Genomic DNA, 20,861 nt, shown 5'->3' with positions numbered 1-20,861 from the left:
CCCGTGTCTCTCATCCAGCTCCGGTCCTTCCAGGAGCGTACCATCAGGGCGTCCACATGCAGCAGCAGCAGCAGTATCACGGCTACATGCACCAAACCAGCATGTCATCTGTCAGATCCGTCACCTCTCCACCGCACTCAGCCACCATGGTACTCTCCTGTCCACAGTGCACACATCACAGAGTCCGCCTGTCTTAGCATTTCTGTCTTTAAAAAAAAGATTCTTCTATGGAAGAACATCCACCAGCACTAAAATCTAAGACCTATTGTTTTCCCACAGCACAGTCGTCCTGGGGCATTTTATTTTTGTTGTCCTGGTTCTCAGTTCAGGATTTGTATTCGTCAGGTTGAAAAATAAGTTCTCTCCTTCACCGTTTTATTGTCCAGGATTTTAAAACTCGCTGGATTAGGGAAAAAAAGCTGATTCACTGCCCCCTCCAGACTGCCTTCTCATATTTAAAAAAAGAAAAGAAAAAACATGACGCCTGCTGGCTCCAGGTCCATGGCCACCAGCCCGGTGCTCGCTGGCTGATGCACAAAAGTTGGCACTAAATCACAGCGTATACAGACACAGGAGCAATAAAGGCTTCCTGTGAGATGTGGTACAGCACAGACCTGACACTGATGGAAGCTCCAGCTCATTATTTCGTTAATAAAATATTTAGGTTTGGATCCTTGATTAGTTCAGTCATTATATTCATTGATTTGCTGGTTTGTTTTTCAAATGTACTTGTTATTTATTTACTTGTGACTCAGATTATTTTGTACCAAGCTTTAAATGTACACATATGCACATGTACACTGAAGCTTCGGCCCTGATGATCTCTAACTGTCTCTGTGTTGTTTGCAGCGTGTTTACCGGGCGCTGTACGACTACGCTGCTCAGGACCACGATGAGGTCTCCTTCAGGGACGGTGATGTCATCATCAACGCTCAGCCCATCGACGAGGGCTGGATGTACGGAACCGTGCAGAGAACCGGCAAGTCCGGCATGCTGCCGGCAAACTACGTGGAGTGCTGCAACTAGAGGAGGGAGGGAGGGAGGGACGGAGGGAGGAGCGGAGAGAGAGAGAGGAGCTGTCCGTCAGGCAGGGGTCACATAAAAAAACATCCACCCTCAGTGTTAGAAAACCAGCTGCTGATGTTCTCTGCATTTCAAGGAGCGACGTCATGTCCAGATGTTTTCAGCAAACTGAGTCTGAATGGAGAAAATAATCCACTCATCTTAAACTTTAATAATCAATATCAAGTTTCAGTCTCTCAGCATCAGAAAGACCAGAATGCAACGCAGCTACAAGACAAGGTCACAAACGTTTTTCATTTTTGAGGGTTTTATTGAAGGGCATTCTGGGAAATGCAGGCCCAAACATTTCAATCCTTCTCTACAAGATAACATGTGGAATACACTGAACATCACAGCTGATGTCAGGCAGCAGGAGACTGAGGGTGGAGAGTTTCTTCATTAGAGAGGAGGAAACAGTGAGAAAAACATTTAGCATGTCAGCGATAAGTTATGTCACATTTTACAACTGGAGGGGGAATGACAGGAGAACGGTGCATGAAGAGAGAAGGTATGAAAGGTTAGGGAGGAGGAGGGGTCTACCGACACCGACTGGTGGAGAAATGAAAAGGAGCAGAGTGAGGACACGGGGAAGGAAAACGTTCAGGTCTGACTTCTGTCTTTAAGAGAAGAGTTTGAGAATTAGCAGGAAAACTGGCTTTTCATGGGGAATGATGCAACCAAGGGGGGGGGGGGGGGGGGGGGCAGAGGGATGAGTGGAGGACTTCATGATTATAACAGTTTAATAGAAACAAGGTTTAAAGTTCTCTCAAGTTTAATCATGTATTTATCCTGAGTTTTATTTCATGTTGAGGCGAGTGTAGTTTTGTTTTTGAGACAGAGATCACATGACACAGCTTCAGTGTGGAACAGCATCACTAACCTCTGTGTTTGTAAAGGAATGAACTAACACACTGTGTCTTTCTGTTTCTCGTATCAAACGTTTTCTTTTTTTTTAACTTTTAACTATAAATAAAAGTTTTCACGTCATGTGCTGTTCAGATAATTTAACTGTCGCCTCCACACACGGTAACACTTCATGTGGACTGAAGTCTGAACGGACTGTGTGAGTATGTCAGGCCTTGAGATTCCTGTACGTCGCAGACTATTTTCATACCTGGCTCCTGTCTGTGTTTTGGAAAGATATGTTTTACTCTTTTACCTGTGTGTATCCAGTAAGTCGTGTTTTTAGGGTTTGTTGTCTTGCTGTGTGGATTGCATCCAGGTCTTGTACTGAATAAAAACTTCACTCAGCCTTGAGTTTTCATTCTAGCTGGAGAGTATTTCGCATTTTGTATGTTTGATTTCATAAATACTAGATGCAATAGAATATGATTTACTGAGTATTCATGTGTTAATTGTGTTGATTTTGGAAGAGGCACCTGGTGTCATTTTACATTTTTACTTTTATTTTCTAGCATTGAGGATTTTTTTGGCTTCTAATTGTAAAGATTTTGATTTAGTCTGTATGTCATCAGATTATACAGAGTTTATTTACATTTTATTGCAAATTATATATCAGTTATGTTCTTTTTCCATGTTTATTGCAGCGTGTTACAAACGGGAGAAATAAAAACAAATGATTTGTCAGCAGAAATATGGTTCTTCTTCAGTACAGTACTCACTTAGCGTTTGAAATACTAGAACAACTCAGCAACACCACAGTAAGAACACGAAAGTCAGTAGAATAACCACAGAAATAACTGATTCATAAATCTGAATTATAGGTCAGTTCACAAAATATTCCACAGAACAGTCATTAATAAACACAGCTGAACGGGGGAAGGTTCAGTTCTTCACAATAAACTGCCTTATAGCTTCAGTAGCTGACTGCTAGACAACACGGAAACAGGAGGAGCAGCTGAAAGTGAAAGTGAAAGTGTTCAGTCTCTGAGCTCAAACTCCATTTTGAATTGCCGCAGCAGTCAAATGAAACCTGAGGCTGAGGCAGGGTGAGTGTTAATGCAACATTATTCTTATTTTACTGTCAAAGTCTGTGAGTCAGTTTTCTCCCTGTGGACTGTAGAGGGAAGAAGAGTCAGGACCAACGTCCGTCCATACAAAGAGACGGACAGGGAAGGAGGGAATCGTATGGTGTGTGGTACTTCCTGTTGTCTCAGGCAGAGTGGACAGTTTGACACAGAGCAGTGATGAGCTGAATAATTCACATTAAACCGACAACTAACCCAAGAAAACAAGCACAGACTGAAAGGAAACTGAGGAGGTGGAGAGCTGAGCTTTGCTTTCACTGTGTCCTCTGTTAGTGTGTGTGTGTGTGTGTGTGTGTGTGTGGGTGTGTGTATGTGTGTGTGCGTTACTTCCTGTTAGTCTTGTGGAATCGTTCTTGTGTTTATGAACTCACAGTCGTGTGTGTTTTCCTCTCAGACTGACTGAGGGTCAGAAGGTGAGTGTTTCTGTGATGGAAGACGAGGACAGACCAGAGTCTCCAGGACCCATCTGTCCATCTGTGAAGAGTGACCAGTCCAGAGGATTTCTTCTAGACTTCAGTAATGAACCTGGACCCTCAGACACAAAGTAAGAGAACTGATCCAAACTCATTTATATAACTCATTTTCAGTTTCCACTGCCAATGATCATTTTTCTTCTCTCGTTATTTTTGTGTTTGTATTTTAAAGTTTCTACTAAAACATTTTCTCTAAAATCAGAGAAAGTTTTAGTGACAGAGACAAAGAGAAATCCTCCGTCTCCTCTTCCTGTTGGATTCTCTGACGGCTGCTGGTCACATAGAGAAGCTGTGATCTGATCTCAGACGACGGCTGCAGACATCAAAGCTCCTCATTCACAGCAGCAGCAGGAGTTTGAGTGTTCAGAGCTCCACAAACGTCCTTCATTAGAAGATTCATCACTGATTCACCTGATATGAATAAAACATGTTTGTGTTTGCAGAGGTCAGGACCAGAGACTGAGACCAGGGTCTCCAGGATCCATCTGTCCCTCTATGAACAGTGACCGGTCCAAACGTGAACCTCTATTCTTCAGTAATGAACCTGGACCCTCAGGCACAAAGTAAGACACTGTTCCTACTGTGAAGTGACCTGAAGATGATTCAGTTATTGGACATATTTGAAGGAGACACAGAGACACCAGGGACCAGGGACCAGATCCATGAAACTCTGTGGACACACACACACACACACACACACACACACACACACACACACACAGAAACATGTAGACACACTCTGTTTATAAAGCACAACATTCTAATGTTAGTGGTATTACTTAAGACCCGCCCACACAGTGACAACCTGTAACTGTGACATTTTAGTTATAAAGAAATGTCTTCACAGAGGGAAGAAGAGGACAGGTGTCTCTGTGGACCAGCAGCTGTCCTGCTGTGCTTTGTGTCAGGACGTCCTGAAGGATCCAGTCTCTACCAGCTGTGGACACTGGTTCTGCAGACAGTGCATCAGCTCATACTGGGACCAGCCTGGTCCATCAGGAGACTCCCCCTGTCCCCAGTGTGGAAAAAGACCCAGATCAGGACCTGGACCGCAGACAGCCAGTCAGAGCAGCTCTGTACAAAGTAAGACTGTAGCTGTGTCTGCTGATGGCATCATGTCTGAAAACAGGAGCTGTGCTTTTATACACTGTCATTTGTTCTATCATACAGCTTTGGCATTGAAGATGATCAGAAACAGCAGAAAATGAAAAAGCTTTTCTTTGCTTGTCTTTAGTTTTTATGGAGCTGATGAAAAGAATCAGCAGGTTCTCACATTGTCTTTCTTTAGTCTGACATTGTCTCTTGTCTTTCAGCAGATGGTGGTCTGCAGGAGGGTTTAGATGAACATAAGATCAGTCTGAGGAGGAGATGTGAACGTGTGACTGAAGGAACTGATCAAACAGGAAGTGGAACCCTCCTCAACAGGATCTACACTGAGCTCTACATCACAGAGGGACAGAGTGAAGAGGTTAATACCCAACATGAGGTGAAGCAGCTGGAGACTGTTTCCAAGATGAAGACCCTCCATGACGCTCCAATCAGGTGCCACCAAATCTTTAAAGCCTTACCTGAGCAACAGAGACGCATCAGAGTCGTCCTGACCAACGGCGTCGCTGGCGTTGGAAAAACCTTCTCAGTGCAGAAGTTCAGTCTGGACTGGGCCGAGGGCTCGGAAAACCAAGACGTGAGTCTGCTGGTTCTGCTTTCGTTCAGGGAGCTGAACTTGGTCAGAGATGAGCAGTACAGTCTCCTCAGGCTGCTCCATGTTTTCCATCCAACATTACAGAAGGTCCCAGCAGAGAAGCTCGCTGTCTGGAAAGTCTTGTTCATCTTTGACGGCCTGGATGAAAGCAGACTTTCACTGGATTTCAGCAGCAGGGAGGTCGTGTCTGACGTCACACAGGAGTCATCGGTCAACGTGCTGCTGACAAACCTCATCCGGGGGAATCTGCTTCCCTCGGCTCTGGTCTGGATAACTTCCCGACCGGCGGCGGCCAATCAGATCCCTCCTACGTGTGTGGACAGGGTAACAGAAATACGAGGCTTCACCGACGCCCAGAAGGAGGAGTACTTCAGGAGGAGATCCAGTGATGAAGAGCTGTCCAGCAGAATCATCTCACACATCAAGACGTCCAGGAGCCTCCACATCATGTGTCAGATCCCAGTCTTCTGCTGGATCTCTGCTACAGTTCTGGAGCACATGTTGACCACAGAGCAGAGAGGAGAGCTGCCCAAGACCCTGACTGACCTGTACTCACACTTCCTGCTGGTTCAGACAAACAGGAAGAAGCACAAGTATGATGGAGGACATGAGACCAGTCCACGGGAGCTGATGGAGGCTGACAGGGACGTTCTTCTGAAGCTGGGGAGGCTGGCGTTTGAACATCTGGAGACAGGAAACATCATGTTCTACCAAGAAGACCTGGAGCGGTGTGGTCTTGATGTCACAGAGGCCTCGGTTTACTCAGGAGTTTGTACACAGATCTTCAAAAGAGAGAGTGTGATCTTCCAGAAAACTGTCTACTGCTTTGTTCATCTGAGCATTCAGGAGTTTCTGGCTGCAGTCTACATGTTCCACTGTGTCACCAACAGGAAGAGAGAGGTACTGAAGGACTTCCTGGGAAACTACTACAAGCCCAATGACCCATCTCTGGAGGCCTTCCTGATTGGAGCCACGGAGAAATCCTTCAAAAGTAAAAATGGCCACCTGGACCTGTTTGTTCGCTTACTTCATGGCCTCTGTCTGGAGTCCAACCAGAGACTCTTAGGAGGCCTGCTGGGTCAGACAGAGACCAGTCCAGAGACCATCCAGAGAGCCATCAACAACCTGAAGGACATCAAGACAAAAGTCTCTCCTGACAGAAGCATCAACATCTTCCACTGTCTGATGGAGATGAACGACCTCTCAGTACATCAGGAGATCCAAGAGTTCCTGAAGTCAGAGAACAGATCAAAGAAGGAACTCTCTGAGGTCCACTGCTCAGCTCTGGCCTACATGCTGCAGATGTCAGAGGAGGTTCTGGATGAGTTGGACCTGAACAAGTACAAGACATCAGAGGAGGGACAACTGAGGTTGATTCCAGCTGTGAGGAACTGCAGAAAGGCTCGGTGAGTCCAAACGTGATCAATAATATGATCAATAACAAGATCAGTGGTTAGTGGTTTAATATAAGTTAATGTTAATGAAAACAGTTTTTGTGGGTGACTCCAGAATCAGAGGCATGATGTGTAGTCAAGTCAAAGTGTTTATTGTCATGTGCACAGTGAGGAAACATGTTTCCCTGTACAATGAAATTCTTACTTTGCTGTCCACAGTGAATGATTAAACATTACACACAATGTAAATTCTAAAAACACTACAGATTGTAAACAATATAAAATGAAATAGAAAAAAAATGTGTAAAGCAACAGCCTCAGTGTTTGTCCTGCCATGCAAGCTCTCTGTTTTACATAGATTTGACTCTGTCTATATGTCCTCGCCTTTATGCAGGAATTTGTCATGGTCATATCATAATTATTCTACACAGCAAGAATTACAAATTATTGCCTCTAACATACAGATTCTCTGAAACAACAGGGAGATCAGTACATAAAACATGAATCTGTTATGTCTCCCCTGCTTTCATGTGAGAAAAATGTTGATAACAAATGTCATATAGTCTGACGCGTAGAAAAATAATTATTTACAGGTCTGTAAACAATGGTACAGTCTATTGTAAGGCTTTGTTATCATTGTTCATTGTTAGAGTGATGATGCTTGTTTTGTTGACCAAGTATGTTTGTGCATACATGGAATTTGACTCTGGTTTTTAGTGATGTTCTTCTTTTAACCCTGAAATCAGATATTATAAAAGAAACTTTGAGTCATTAATCATTATTTCCGTTTCTAACAACAGGCTTTATATGTTCTCTAATCACAGACTTCCTGGCTGTGGACTCTCACAGACTCACTGTGAAGTTCTGGTCTCAGCTCTGAAGTCCAACCCCTCCCATCTGAGAGAACTGGACCTGAGTGAAAACATTGATCTGCAAGATTCTGTAGGAAAGCTGCTGTCTGCTGGACTGGAGAGTCCAAACTGTAGACTGGAGACTCTGAGGTCAGTTGACTGAGTGGAGGTATTGTAGTTGTTCTGTTTTTATCCAGTTCATGTCCTTTGTGAAGAACAAGGACATGATGCTTTACCACTCCCTAAAAGTTGAAGTTACAGCACTTTCCATCACATGTTTTGCATTTCGCATGGTAGCTCTCCGTCTTATTTTGCAGTGAAAGTAATTTTGGATTGTAATTTATGTTTGCATAAATCTCACATTTCTCTGCAGATTCAGAATCTTTTAACTTTTCTTTCAGAAATTAAAGATGGAATTGTGATGATCTACAATAAGAGAAGAATAAACTCAGTTCACTCATTTTTGACAGAGACTCATTGATTAGGACACATCTGATTGGATTATCAATGATTTTTATTTACATTTTTTATTCTTTATTCAGGTTGGGTCCCTGCAGTTTGTCAGAGATCAGCTGTGCTTCTCTGGTCTCAGCTCTGAAGTCAAACCCCTCCCATCTGAGACACCTAGAGCTTAACTTCAACAAGCTGCAGGATTCAGGACTGAAGCATCTGTGTGGTTTTCTGCAGAGTCCAGACTGTGGACTGGAGACTCTGAGGTCAGACTCCATGTCTTAGTTGTGTGCTGAGATGAATATGATGTGAAAGTTGTCGCTCACATCTCTGATCAGCTCAGTCATTCAAACAGGTCTGATGTTGTGATGATTGACATCTTTCTCCCTCAGCTGGAGAAACAACCGACCAATCAGAGGTTTGTAGGCAGGATCCAGAACAGGGACGTCATCTTCCCAGATAACTAGTTAGCTACTAACTGCATCTGATGTTCTGTCACATGAGAGACAGAGACAGAAAAATGTCCACAGAGAAGGTGACAGTGTGGATGAGATGTTAGCAGCTGTACAGGTTGTTGTAAGTGGAGTTACAGAAATAAAAAATCCTTTACTCACAGATTTATTCCCCTAAATTACCTGCTCTTAGTAAACTCAGCTTCATGTGAACTGATCGTGACACTATGTCTTTAATGAAGCAGCAAGTTGAAGTTAAGAGAGCTCTTTTTCACTTTATGTATTTTAATGTTTTTAACCTGCGTCCTGTTGGGGTCAGGTTTTCTAAACTCTGAGACTTGAATGAAAACATCTGTCTCCTCTAACATTACATGTTTTATTCTCTATTCAGGTTGAGGTTCTGCAGTTTGTCAGAGAGCAGCTGTGCTTCTCTGTCCTCAGCTCTGAAGTCCAACCCCTCCCATCTCAGACACCTGGAGCTGAGCTCCAACAAGCTGCAGGATTCAGGACTGAAGGATCTGTGTGGTTTTCTGCAGAGTCCAGACTGTGGACTGGAGACTCTGAGGTCAGACTCCATGTCTTAGTTGTGTGCTGAGATGAATATGATGTGAAAGTTGTTGCTCACATCTCTGATCAGCTCAGTCATTCAAACAGGTCTGATGTTGTGATGATTGACATCTTTCTCCCTCAGCTGGAGAAACAATCGACCAATCAGAGGTTTGTAGGCAGGGTCCAGAACAGGGACGTCATCTTCCCAGATAACTAGTTAGCTACTAACTACATCTGATGTTCTGTCACATGAGAGACAGAGACAGAAAAATGTCCACAGAGAAGGTGACAGTGTGGATGAGGTGTTATCAGCTGTACAGGTTGTTGTAAGTGGAGTTACAGAAATAACAGTAACAACAACAACTCTCTGAATCTATCAGACAATAACAAATATATCATCAGTAGCTGATGGTTCCAGCACTTTGATCAGGCTCTGTAATGTTTGTACTGACTGAAATATTCAGACCCAATGTGTCATGATAACAAGTTCAGTATCTGTTTGTTTTATCACTTTAAATAAGTTTTACCACATTAAATATTTGAACTCAGTTGGCAGAATGACAGACAGCTGTGTTTGACTTTTAGTATCTGACTGTTTTTAAGCTGCATCCTGTTGGTTCAGGTGTTTGGAGTTTCCATTTTCCAAACTTGTACATTCTCAACCTTCTTCAGCTCTGAACAGATGATGAAACACTCAACGCTTTCAAGCAGGAACTTTGTCTCCTACACTCACATCTTTTATTCTTTATTCAGGTTGAACAACTGCAGTTTGTCAGAGATCAGCTGTGCTTCTCTGGCCTCAGCTCTGAAGTCCAACCCCTCCCATCTGAGAGAGCTGGAGCTGAGAGACAACAACCTGCAGGATTCAGACCTGAAGGATCTGTATGATCTTGTGAAGAGTCCAGACTGTGGACTGCAGACTCTGAGGTCAGTAGAGGGTTGGAGTCAGTCCATGCTGCTTTCAGCTGTATTGTACTAAACACAGTCGGTATCAAAGCAAAGGTCCAGTGTTTCCTGTAAACCTCCAACCTTCTCAGTGAAGCTGTGAGAGGAGAACGGGGACAGGCTTCAGGATTGGACAGAAAGACAGAGACACAGAGGACAATCAGAGCAGCCAAAGCAGCCCTGCTGCCCTTTATACTGGATGTGCTGATGAAGTGAGTCTCTGGAAACACTGATTTATCTCCTCTGTTCTCTGTCTCCTTCTCTCTACAGATGGAAGTGGTGATCTTTGTACAGGAGAGTGAAGAGGACTGTGTGTGTGTGTGTGTGTGTGTGTGTGTGTGTGTTAGAGAGGCTCTGACTGGTCCATGTTACTGGGAGGTAGAGTGGAGAGGAGAGCTTCATGCAGCAGAGACTCACAGAGGAACCAGAGGAAGTGGAGACGACTCAGTGCTGCACTGTCAGACACGGTGCCAAGTCCATCATCCCTGTGTGATCTGACAGAGGATCATCAGTGTATCTGGACTGCTCTGCTGCTGCTCCATCCTTCATAGTTTAACAGTGTTACTAACTAACAGTTAACACAGCACAAATGTTTTTTTTATCCTGCTAACTATATAGCTCAGGGAATTGGAGGACTGCTTTCTGACGTCCAACTGCCAAAGTAAGGACTCGAATGGTCTAAAAATACAGATCATACATATCAATTTGTATTTCAAGCTTTTAAAGAGACCATTTACCATTTGACACAAATGGTCTAAAAACTTAAATGGTTCTCATGTAATGGCTCAAGGAATCAGAATATTACTGGGAAGTTTTGAGGTCAAGGGTTCGATCATTGTGCTTTCCACTAAATTTTGAAATCCAGTGTAAAATGGAAAAAGAGTCAAAAGCTCCAGGAAATTAAGCTCAAGAGTCTGAGTCTCACACAGCCTCAGTGGTGTAAATATTGTTTGACAAATATAATTATGTTGAATGGCGGTGAGTAATGGTGTTCATGAACAAATGATGCATTAACAACTTGGTAATAACTAACATGATGCTTTGGTACTTTCACCCTTTCCTCTTGTTTCCTCGCTGAATGCGTTAACTGGGTGGACGCAATATTGTCTGCAGTGAACATAATAAATGAGGAATGAGTTCTGTCGCACTGACTCCATGTTGCAATAATTAAGTGTAATCAGAATTTAATAAAACTTGGTTTAAAACATCAGTATCACCAACATTAATACAAAGAGTCAGAGCGCTAAATACTGAGAATTTATTTCACTTCATGGCTTTTAAATGAGAGGTCAAGGCATAAAAATGTTTTAATTGTGCTTTTCCGAGCAGCCTTCAGTTCCGGTGTTGTGGCGACATCTGTTTCCCGATCGATTTGTGCTTCCTGTTACCCTAAACCTGAACTTATCCCCAACCCAAACGAGTCTTCTTTCGTGATAAACCTCAACCTAACCTCATGTTGACCGCATTTAGCTAGGTCTACGACGCCTGGCTGTCTCGTAGCAAACCACGAGAGACACAATTAAAGGACGGACAAACTTCACCACAACGCGTACTAAGCGTAGTGTTTTGCGCATGCGTAGTAGGAGTTGTAACGGAAGCGGAACGGAGGCGCACGCAGCCTGACTGTCTGACCGACGCTGAATGAGAACGCACTGATTTCGACTTCAAAATGTTGAAATTTCTACCCAAACTGCTGTTGTTAGCGCTGTTATCCTTCCCGGCGGCTATCCTCATCAAAGGTAAGCGTGTGCCACGGTTGCTTACGCCGACTAAGTAAATGGAGTATTTAATAAGCTAGTTGGCGTGTGCATGCTAGTGTTAGCAGCTAACTAGCCACTCTGGAAAAAAAGGCCGTTCCCCCTTTGACATGTGCTAGCTGAAAGTAACATATAAAAATTACTCGCTTCTTCGTTATCATTTATTTTATGCCATTATCATTTGTTTTTTAGATCCCCGTTTTCGTTGTATGTAGTTTAGTGTTAGCTTCATGAGCATAGTGTGTCCGCCTGTTAGACTGACGTGTCCTTACTGTCTGCAGGTTAGCTGCTAGCCGGGAAGCTAAGTGGCTCTGCTAACGGACACATAGCAAGTTAAACTCTTATTTTTTGGTGAAGTCCGAACTCTTTTTTGACTACATATAATATCGGCAGTATTCAATACTCTTATAGAGGCTGCATTAAACTGGGTAATGTCACCTTTGTTCGGCCAGCACACGCAGCAGGCAGCGATCTTACAGCCTGTTATTTTAATTCTGCCTTCATTCAGTTTGATTTGATTAAATTTATCAGACCTCTCATGTTAAATTGGTGCTATTGCTTCACTTTCTGCTGTTTATCCGCGTCCACGTTGTGTTTACTGATTAATTGGTAATATTAGGAGGATTTACTATGTATTGTAATGTGATATAACACGTCAGTTCAGAAGTGCACTCGGTGTATAATTCTAGTCCATATTGTACCCACTCATTTTTATTGTTGTCTTTCATACTTTGGTCTGCTTTCTGTGTGGTATTAAAAAGGAATCCAGCAGTCTCACGGTGGGCACTGGCAGCGGATTTTGTCAGCTGTGTAATGTTGGCTGTGATTGCAGCCTGTGGTTTGTTAGTTGGTCCAATGTTGGACTTTCACATCAAAAAGTTGAGTTTCTGTCAGTTTATTTTAGTCAGAGATGTAAAGTCAGACAGCCACGGGGAGCAGCTGCAGGCAGAGATTGTATTTCTTGCTGGACTTATGTTTTCTCTTGTATTTTTGATACTAAGAAGCTCTGCTGCAAGTGCTGAACATCTTAGGATCTACATGACTCCACAGAGGACAGATCAGATCATGAATCAGTCTCACTGTTTCTGATCTAACAAATAAAATAAAAAGAATTTTAAAAAAAGTTGTGCTTTTACTGATGAGCCCTGTTTCCCACCCGTCAGGGCCGGTGGTCAGTGCCCAGGATCTGACTGAGGACGAGGAGGCTGAGGCTGTGGATGAAGATGTTGTGGATGATGTGACAGCAGAGGATGAGGATGACGAGGCAGAAGTGGAAGACGATGATAATGCGGAATTGGTGAGTGATTACATCAGATAAGAGTCTTTGATGTGTTTGTCTGTTTTTATCACCATGAGCAGAATATCTGAGCGGTTTGGTTTGTTGCTCACCTGAAGACCAAACTTCAATCTCAAGGTTTATTGATAATGAATGTGAAAATAAACCTGCACGTGTTTCTGTCCAGACAGAAGAAAAAGAAGATGAAGAGGAGGAAGCGTTGGTTGGAGAGATGAAGGCTTCCCCGAATGCTGATACCACCATCCTGTTTGTCAAAGGAGAAGGTAGCTCTCAGTCTTCTGCCTCCTGTTGCTGTGTGATTTCTACATGTTGTGCAGCAGCAGTGGTGTTTTTGCTGTGTGGCAGTGCTGGTACAGGGTGAACCCTGTCTGATCCATATCTTTGTGTGTCTTCAGACTTCCCAGCCAACAACATTGTCAAGTTCCTGCTTGGCTTCACCAACAAGGGATCAGAGAACTTCATCGTGGAGTCTCTGGATGCTTCTTTCCGTTACCCACAGGTACAGAAATCCTCGCCTGTCTGGGTCTAACAAAAGCCACCACAAATAAAATGATATGTTCAGGTTGATGGTTGAGCTCTGATCAGTCCTGATTCCTGCTCAGTCTGACCTGGTTCTGTTCTGCTTGGTCAGGATTACCAGTTCTACATCCAGAACTTCACCGCTCTGCAGCTCGGCACTGTGGTTCCCCCCAGCAGACAGGCCACCTTCGAATACTCCTTCATCCCCGCTGAGCCGATGGGAGGGCGGCCATTTGGGCTCGTCATCAACCTCAACTACAAGGACAGCAGCGTAAGTGTCACACTCACCTGCTCGTGTCTGACCTCTGACCTGTGTCCACTGTCTGCTGTTTCTCTCTCCTTTCCTCTCCCCTGTCCCTCCCTCCTGTCTCTCCCTTTCTCTTTCTTGTCTCTGAGTTCTTAACCTGTTTTTTTTTCTCTTCCTCTCTGCAGGGAAACATTTTCCAGGATGCCGTGTTCAACCAGACCGTCACCATCACTGAGAAAGAAGACGGATTAGACGGAGAGACGTAAGTCAATGACTTTTGGCTCCCTCGTTTGCTTCTGTCCTTTCCACCTTTATCTACTCACCCTGTTCTCCCTTTCTCCTCGTCCCTCCTCTTCTCTCCCAGGATCTTCATGTACGTCTTCCTGTCAGGCCTCGGGCTGCTGGTCATTGTAGGCCTTCACCAGCTGCTGGAGTCCAGAAAGGTACAGTCATTTTTTCTATAATCCTTTTTTTTAGGTTGTAAATACGCTATTTTTGCAGATTGTTTCTTGTACTTTAATCACATGCACACTTCTTGTTTTTCTGCTCTTTATCCTTTTCTCCTGTTTTGCTTGTGAGCTTGTGAATTTCTGTTGTAAAATAAGTAGAGCTGAAATGATTAGTCAGTTAATTAATTACATGACCAACTTATTAAGGAAACTTTCCAGTCCCTGGCTGCAGCCTCTTGTATTTTGGGATGTGGGTCGTCTGTGTGTGTCAGTAGATACAGTCTGTTTTTACTCTGTTGGTTTAAGTCATTTCAGGACATCAACACGGTCTCGTTTCACCTTTATTTGACATTTTTGAAGATAAAATACCAGCAAGCTCATATATGAATACAGAAAGAATAATTTGATAAGAAGACATTTTAAAAAATAGTTTCACTGAAGTCAGGTTTAGTTTCAGGTCACAGGAAACACTGAATGTACACGCCTGGCTTCTTACTCTGTGTGTGTGTGTGTGTGTGTGTGTGTGTGTGTGTGTGTGTGTGTGTTACTGTGTACAGAGGAGGCGTCCGGCTCCAAAGGTGGAAATGGGAACTTCGAGCCACAACGACGTCGACCTGAGCTGGATCCCCCAGGAAACACTCAACCAGATCAGTACGTACCCGTCACACGTCCTTCACGGCTCGTCTGTCCCACACACACCACACTCAGACTACGTGCTGCACACTCACACGTCTGTCTCAGCCAGGACAGTATGTCTTTCATGTTAGATTGCACCTCAGTTTTTAAATGTGTGGATGGTTTTATATGTTGTGATTTTATTTAGTACATGTAGTGAACTGAAAACCGTAACTGGCCACCTGTTTCTGTGGCACCGCAGGATAATTTTAGATCTTTGTGTTTTCTGTACCGTGCAGACGACCTCTGCTTTCACTTCACTATGAAAATCAAACTTTCAGAGATTCAAACAATCTTAAACATGGTTGTTGTCGGGTGAAGAGTTTAACTTGACCTCTGTCTGTGGCACGGCTCCATATTCAACCTCAGTACTTACACAAATGTGTGTTTACTGTTTTCAGAACAATAACTCAGACAGCTTATTGTATTATTTTAAAATGAGTTTTTTTAACATTGAACAGGGAATTAGTTTTTTTTATTTTCCTGCTCAAAGAACAAAAACTGGTCCAGATTTTTTTAAATCCAAAAAAAGGACGAAGACGAAGCCACGTGTTGAATAAACCTGTCTGTGATGAAGCGAACAGCGTCCCTCTGTTTCTCTGTGTTTCTGTCCTGTTCCTGCTTCACCTGTTTCTGAATGAACTTTAACCTCCGCTGTGCATGAAGATCACTCACCTGCTTCTTTCTTTTTTTCTCTTCTTCCTCGCTGTCACGCTTTCCTGCGTCTTCAGTGCAGAGTCGCAGAGGTGAGGTCTGCTTCACGTCGTGTGTGTGTGTGTGTGTGTGTGTGTGTGTGTGTGTGTGTGTCTGTGTGTGTGTGTCTGTGTGTGTGTGTGTGTGTGAGTGTGTGTGTGTAACACTGAGGTTTCCTTCTCACTGAAGTCTAAATGCTGGTGTTGGACTGTTGCAGTTGGTTCCCTCTCCTGAATGATGCTCTGATCTGATCAGTGTTCTCTCAGCTCCGTATCATTATTAAACATTTATCCATGTTGGTTAAGATGAAGGAGCTCATGTGGGCTGGAGACGTGGAACGATCCCGTCCTCCAGGATCGTCCGTTTTCTTTTTTTGCTCCTGGTATTTTATTTGTTAGTTTAAATCCATTGCTCACAGTGTTTCCTTTCCTTCTCCAGACAAAGCATCTCCAAGACGATCTCCTCGCAAAAGGAGCCAGAAGCGCTCGGCCGGCTCAGACGAGTGACGGGCGCCCGACGCCACGGCGACAGGACTTCACCCACCCATCTGTGTGAGAGGAGGAGGGGCGCTGTGAGCGCCGCATCAAGCGCACCCTGCCGCCTCTACTGAGAAACTTTGACCAGTGCCAAGCACAGCAGCGGCTGGCTCTCTACTTTCAGCTTAAAACTGTTGAATACACACACTCACACACACACACACACACACACACACACACAAACACACACAAACACTCACACACACACACACACACACACAAACACACACAAACACTCACACACAAACACACACACACAAACACACACAAACAACACAGCCCTTTTTTTGTTGAATGATTTGTTTTCTGACGCTGTCGCAGAGGGAGAGAAGTGATGCTCATCCTTAAACAGGTGTCGAGGAGGTTGTTGGTTTTCTTTACAGATACCTGCTGATGTGATCGTTGACAGTTTGATTGTTTTTGTTTTTGTTTGTTTTTCGTTACCTCTCACTTTGGTCCTGGGCTGAAATCATTAGTGGATTAACTGATTTACAGGAAATGAACCAGCATCAGTCTTTGTCCCTGTTTGAGCAGAAAGGGTAAAGTTTGGAATCACCTCTGGTTCTCTGGAGTCGTCATGGAAACACGTTTCCAGTTTGTCGACTGATTAACCGACAGTAAGTTTTCCAGCTGAGTTAATAATGAAATCAGCGGTTAGTCGCAGCCCTGGTGTGGAATGGAGCCACGGTAACACATGCAGGTTGTGTCTTTGTTTGTTTTCTCAGTGTAGTTTTGCATCAGTAGATTGTGTTTGGACATTTTGGATTTGTAGTGTGTGTCCGCTCCGCTCCAGCTGCTCCGTCCGTCTGCTTCTGTCCTTCCTCTGCTCGGTTCTCTGCACTGATCACACTACCTGAGGGATCAGCTGTTGGTTTGTGGGTTAGGGATAAAATGTGGAGCTCTAATAAAGTTTTATAATAAAGTCAAACCATGAACACATGAATCAAACGGAGCTTGGAAGAACATAAACGCTCACTGTGTGTGGTTTTGTTGTGATGACCCAACCTCAGTGGTCCGTCAGGACGTCTGAGTCCAGCTGGGTGGAGTTTTGTGAAACCGTCAACAGAGATGGACGTTGTCTTATTTTTCTATTACTCAGATGTTTAAGATTTTTTTCATGTCACATTTAGGAATGATCCCAGAACAGCTGAACCGATCGATCGATCGATCGATCAGTGAGTGTTTGACTTCTCATTCCTCTGCGGTATCCGTTTGAACATCGTTGGGTTTTGTGCTGTTTGGACTTTTCAGTCAAAACGAGAACTTTAACTTTAAACTCTGGGAAAGTACAGCAGCGCTTTGTGCTGCCAGAGCTGAACATCTTTAACTCCGACAGCCTAAGTTTGAAGCCTGGGTGGAGCCGGTGCTGGTGGACATGCTGTGTCTCTGGGGCAGAGGACGGGTGAAGACAGGCTGATCATGAACGAGCTGAGCAGTTTGGGTTTCTCTGTTTCTCTCTTGTCTTCGTTTATCTCTGGCTTCTGTCCTCACGCAGCTTTTTCAAAATCAGAAAAACAATTTTCCTTTTTTTTCTTTTTCCGTTTGTAAAACTGTTGAACTGGGTGAAGCACTGGTGTAAATACTGGCCGATGTGAGGGTAAAATTACCGAGCTAATTTATTTGAGCGGCACATTGGGCTTCGATGGGGGAGGGGGGGTTTGTATACTGTATGTCTTTGTTACCACTAGGGGGCGTCAGTGACTGGCCCCTGCAGGAGCCTGCAGGCCTCTGGTTTTCAGTGAAGCTCTGAGAGTTCAGGAGGCTGCAGAGGCTCGATGCACAGAGACCTGAGCTGATGTGTCTGTTTTTTTTTTTTTGTTTTGATGATGGGGCTGACATTCATAGATACAAGCTTATACTTTTATTTGCTTTTAAATGTGCAGGAAAATAAACTTTGATGATTTGCTGTAGGCCGCCTGTTTTCGTGAGTGTTTTCAAAAACAGATCGTTTAGAATAATTTCAGTGGCAAGTGAATTATCTGTAGTTAAACTACTGTTCAAAGAGATGAGGAAAAGATTCAGCTCTAAATGAACGTGTGTTCAGAAGAGATTTAACCAGAAACAAGCCGTCTGCTGGAAACCGTTCTGTTCTGGGTAAACTGAGGATTCAGCTTTAATTCGTTTATTCTTCATATCTCAGATTCATTTAAGGTCCATTCAGTAGCTGAAAGTTTGAACATCTGCAGTTATTTAAGATCATGAAAGCTCCACAGTGGGGCTTGTTCCTAAATACACTGAGGCCTGATTAAAAACGTCAGCATCTCTCGGTGTGATGGGGCCGTGCAGTGGCTCGGCTCAGCGCACCACAGCTTTTACTGCTCTCAGTCCATCTGGAAGTTTCAGATTCATCTCGACTGCTCTGTACGTGATGGAAACAGGTTACTGACGCAAAGCCTGCAGTGGGAGGAGCTCCTCCAGGAGTCATCGGTTCAGAATGACGAACAGCTCGAGCCTTTTCCTTCTGCCACCAGCCCTGCTTTATCTGTTTACATGGTTTTAAGTTGTGGAGGATGTTTTCAGGACACACACACACACACACACACAGAGTTTCCCATTTTGTTCATTCAAAGTAAATGATTCTTCACACTGTTTTCATCCGTTCACAGACGCTGCCTCATTTTAAGGTGATAAAAGTGATGTTCATTTGGAAACGCTGCCTTTGTCTCAGACCAAAACGTGTTTCATGAAAACTGCATCTGATCTGTTCATCTCTGACTCTGCTACCTGTGACTGTTGCTGACTAACTGTGTGTTTATGCTGCTGTTTTGGATCAAACAGGTGAAACACCTGAAGACGTCCTGGTTCAGAAAAGGTTCAGACCAGTGACGTAAAGTTCCAGGCTCTGAGAGCAGGAGGTCTTCAGGAAGTTTCTGTTCTTTCTGTTTGGAAACCACAACTCGATCATTAACTGTGGATTTAGATCCAGTTTCTCGTCACAGACTGAAGTAAGCCGCAGATTAAAGGTGTCTTATTCCCAGTTTGATGTGGAGTTATATCCAGTTACTGGAGCTTCATGTTTTAGGGAAGTGAAACGTTTGTGCAAAAGCTGAACGAGCCACTGAAAAATAAAACCAGACTCAGCCCGAGCAGCAGCTGCTACACTCGCTGTGTTGAGTTCACAGTCATGATTCACAGTCATGACATGAGGCGGTGAAAGTCGTCTGATCACATTCCTGCCAGTTTAACTGATGTGAGAAGCTGCAAGTATTTTATCAAAGCTTTGACCAACTCTCTGCATTTTTAGCCCAAAGATACGTTTAGTTCAGGAAATCTGCTGCAGCAGCAGCAGCAGCTTTTCAGATCTGTTTGTTCGCAGCGATGAATCTGTGGCTGAGAGATTCTGCGCCACAGGAATCTGTGTTTCCAGGCTGATGACGGTTTCACCTGTTCCTCTGCATCGTCTGCATATTCAGAGAAAAACCTTTTCCTCCTGCGGCATCAGCAGACGTGTCGGTCGGTTTGTTTCAGCTGCTTCCAAACGTCGTGTTTGGTCTCTGAGCTGTTTTACACAAAAACAAAACTATCTCCACACTGTTAAACAAATAAATACACGCTTCATTCATCAGGAAAAGCAGTTGACCTCTAACCTTCATGTGGGCTCTGCCTTCATCAGTCACCTGCTCACTCCTGATTTTCCCCTCAGCAGGGCAGTGGGTCTGCAGGGAGAGATGTTAGTACGTCACATCAGATTTCTGCAGTAATCGTCACGTCTTCATGCTAATGAGCTTTTTAATTAAATGGATTTTGATCCATCGTCACCAACTGTTTTAATCACAAACAAAACCGTAGTTTAATTTCAGAAAAACCTCGATGAAATGTTCTAAAAAGAAAAGAGGAAAGAGGAAAATCATTTCATTAAAAAAAGTGTGTGACACATCACTTCCCCTCTTTCTGTTCCTTGTGAGGCTGAAGCGAGCTCACTGGTCAGCACGGGGTCACCGCAGGGCTGCAGCCCGACGCGCTTCACCCTCTACGCCCATGACTGCGCCTCCACCCAGGAATGAGAGTGATGGCACGACCATCCTGGGTGGAGGGACGAGTCAGGGTACAGGGCCTCAGCCCATAACGTCCTCCACCACGGGGAAGAGAACGACCTCATCCTCAATGTGGAGAAGACGAGGGAGCTCGTTATAGACTTCAGGAAGAAAGCTCCCCCTGTGTGACCCCTCATCATCAGAGGGACTGAGAGGACTGACAGCCACGAGCTCCAGGGCCTCCACGTCACATCCAACCTGAGCTATTACTTCACCCGACTGACTGCCTCACTGAGGCTCATGTAATCTAAAGTGTCTGTCTGTGTGTAGACAGAAGATCTTGATTCTAGTTGATGGAAACATCAGCCTCACCTGTAAACGTAGCTCCGCCCCCCCCCCACGCCACGGCACAAACTGTTCTTGATCTGAGGCCCTGGCTGCTCTCCAGTCAGATTCCAGGAGGGTGGAATCAGGGCACAGCTCACAGCTCAGCTGGCATTCAGTCAAATATTCAGAGCAGCAGAGAACCAGTTCTCTCTCTTTCTTTTTTTCCAGTGGAGCTGAAAGAAGAGAAAAGCGACACGGCTCCATCTCCTGTGATTTCATTTTGTGATGACGGAGGAGAAGCTGAAGTCCAAACTGCAACTCAGGGTAAGAGCTGATGAAGCTGCTGTTCTCAGTGAGGTCTGGTTCACTCTGAGGGACACTTACTGGAGAAGCATTAGACCTTTCTTTCCTTCTTTCCTTCTTTCCTTCTTTCCTTCTTTCTTTCTTTCTAAAAGAAGATTCATGACGATGGTGTTTGACAGAATTCAGGCACAGATTGTTTTAATCTGAAGATATTTACT

At 44.2% G+C, this 20,861-nt stretch overlaps 3 protein-coding genes across 5 annotated transcripts in view; all 3 read left to right on the top strand.

The window, feature by feature from the left end:
* nebl (nebulette) overlaps window positions 1–1,026 on the top strand; it is a 52,394-nt gene extending 51,368 nt beyond the window's left edge. For both annotated transcript variants that reach the window (XM_041065755.1, XM_041065756.1), the window contains 2 exons: window positions 19–149; window positions 850–1,026. In XM_041065755.1, coding sequence (XP_040921689.1) covers window positions 19–149; window positions 850–1,026 — 308 coding nt within the window. The remainder of the gene's footprint in view (window positions 1–18; window positions 150–849) is intronic.
* Window positions 1,027–2,934: 1,908 nt separating this feature from the next.
* LOC121200363 (protein NLRC3-like) overlaps window positions 2,935–20,861 on the top strand; it is a 567,821-nt gene continuing 549,894 nt past the window's right edge. Inside the window, exons 1-7 of one of the 2 annotated variants that reach the window (XM_041065622.1) lie at window positions 2,935–3,011; window positions 3,445–3,594; window positions 3,967–4,086; window positions 4,371–4,606; window positions 4,837–6,631; window positions 7,444–7,620; window positions 10,137–11,022. In XM_041065622.1, coding sequence (XP_040921556.1) covers window positions 2,989–3,011; window positions 3,445–3,594; window positions 3,967–4,086; window positions 4,371–4,606; window positions 4,837–6,631; window positions 7,444–7,620; window positions 10,137–10,149 — 2,514 coding nt within the window. In that variant the 5' untranslated portion in view covers window positions 2,935–2,988 and the 3' untranslated portion in view covers window positions 10,150–11,022. Of the gene's footprint in view, window positions 3,012–3,444; window positions 3,595–3,966; window positions 4,087–4,370; window positions 4,607–4,836; window positions 6,632–7,443; window positions 7,621–10,136; window positions 11,023–20,861 lie in introns of those variants that run through there. The other variant, XM_041065621.1, reaches the window with a different exon arrangement.
* ssr1 (signal sequence receptor, alpha) lies at window positions 11,465–17,949 on the top strand. The gene is made up of 9 exons (XM_041065752.1): window positions 11,465–11,605; window positions 12,787–12,920; window positions 13,087–13,183; window positions 13,316–13,419; window positions 13,552–13,710; window positions 13,872–13,948; window positions 14,051–14,129; window positions 14,693–14,786; window positions 15,942–17,949. Exons 1-9 carry the CDS (start codon window positions 11,536–11,538, stop codon window positions 16,007–16,009), a joined length of 882 nt encoding a protein of 293 aa, XP_040921686.1. The 5' UTR covers window positions 11,465–11,535; the 3' UTR covers window positions 16,010–17,949.

This window comes from Toxotes jaculatrix, chromosome 20 (genome assembly GCF_017976425.1).
Source record: "Toxotes jaculatrix isolate fToxJac2 chromosome 20, fToxJac2.pri, whole genome shotgun sequence".
Classification (NCBI taxonomy): Eukaryota; Metazoa; Chordata; class Actinopteri; family Toxotidae; genus Toxotes; species Toxotes jaculatrix.
This window is presented reverse-complemented; position numbering and strand designations above follow the sequence as displayed.

Bases quoted from the DNA above. Each gene is read 5' to 3' on its own strand.
- ssr1 (XM_041065752.1), top strand. From the start codon at position 11,536: ATGTTGAAATTTCTACCCAAACTGCTGTTGTTAGCGCTGTTATCCTTC. The intron at 13,949-14,050 runs GTAAGTCAATGA...CTTCTCTCCCAG, and splicing joins GACGGATTAGACGGAGAGAC to GATCTTCATGTACGTCTTCC. The intron at 14,787-15,941 runs GTACGTACCCGT...TTCCTTCTCCAG, and splicing joins GGAAACACTCAACCAGATCA to ACAAAGCATCTCCAAGACGA.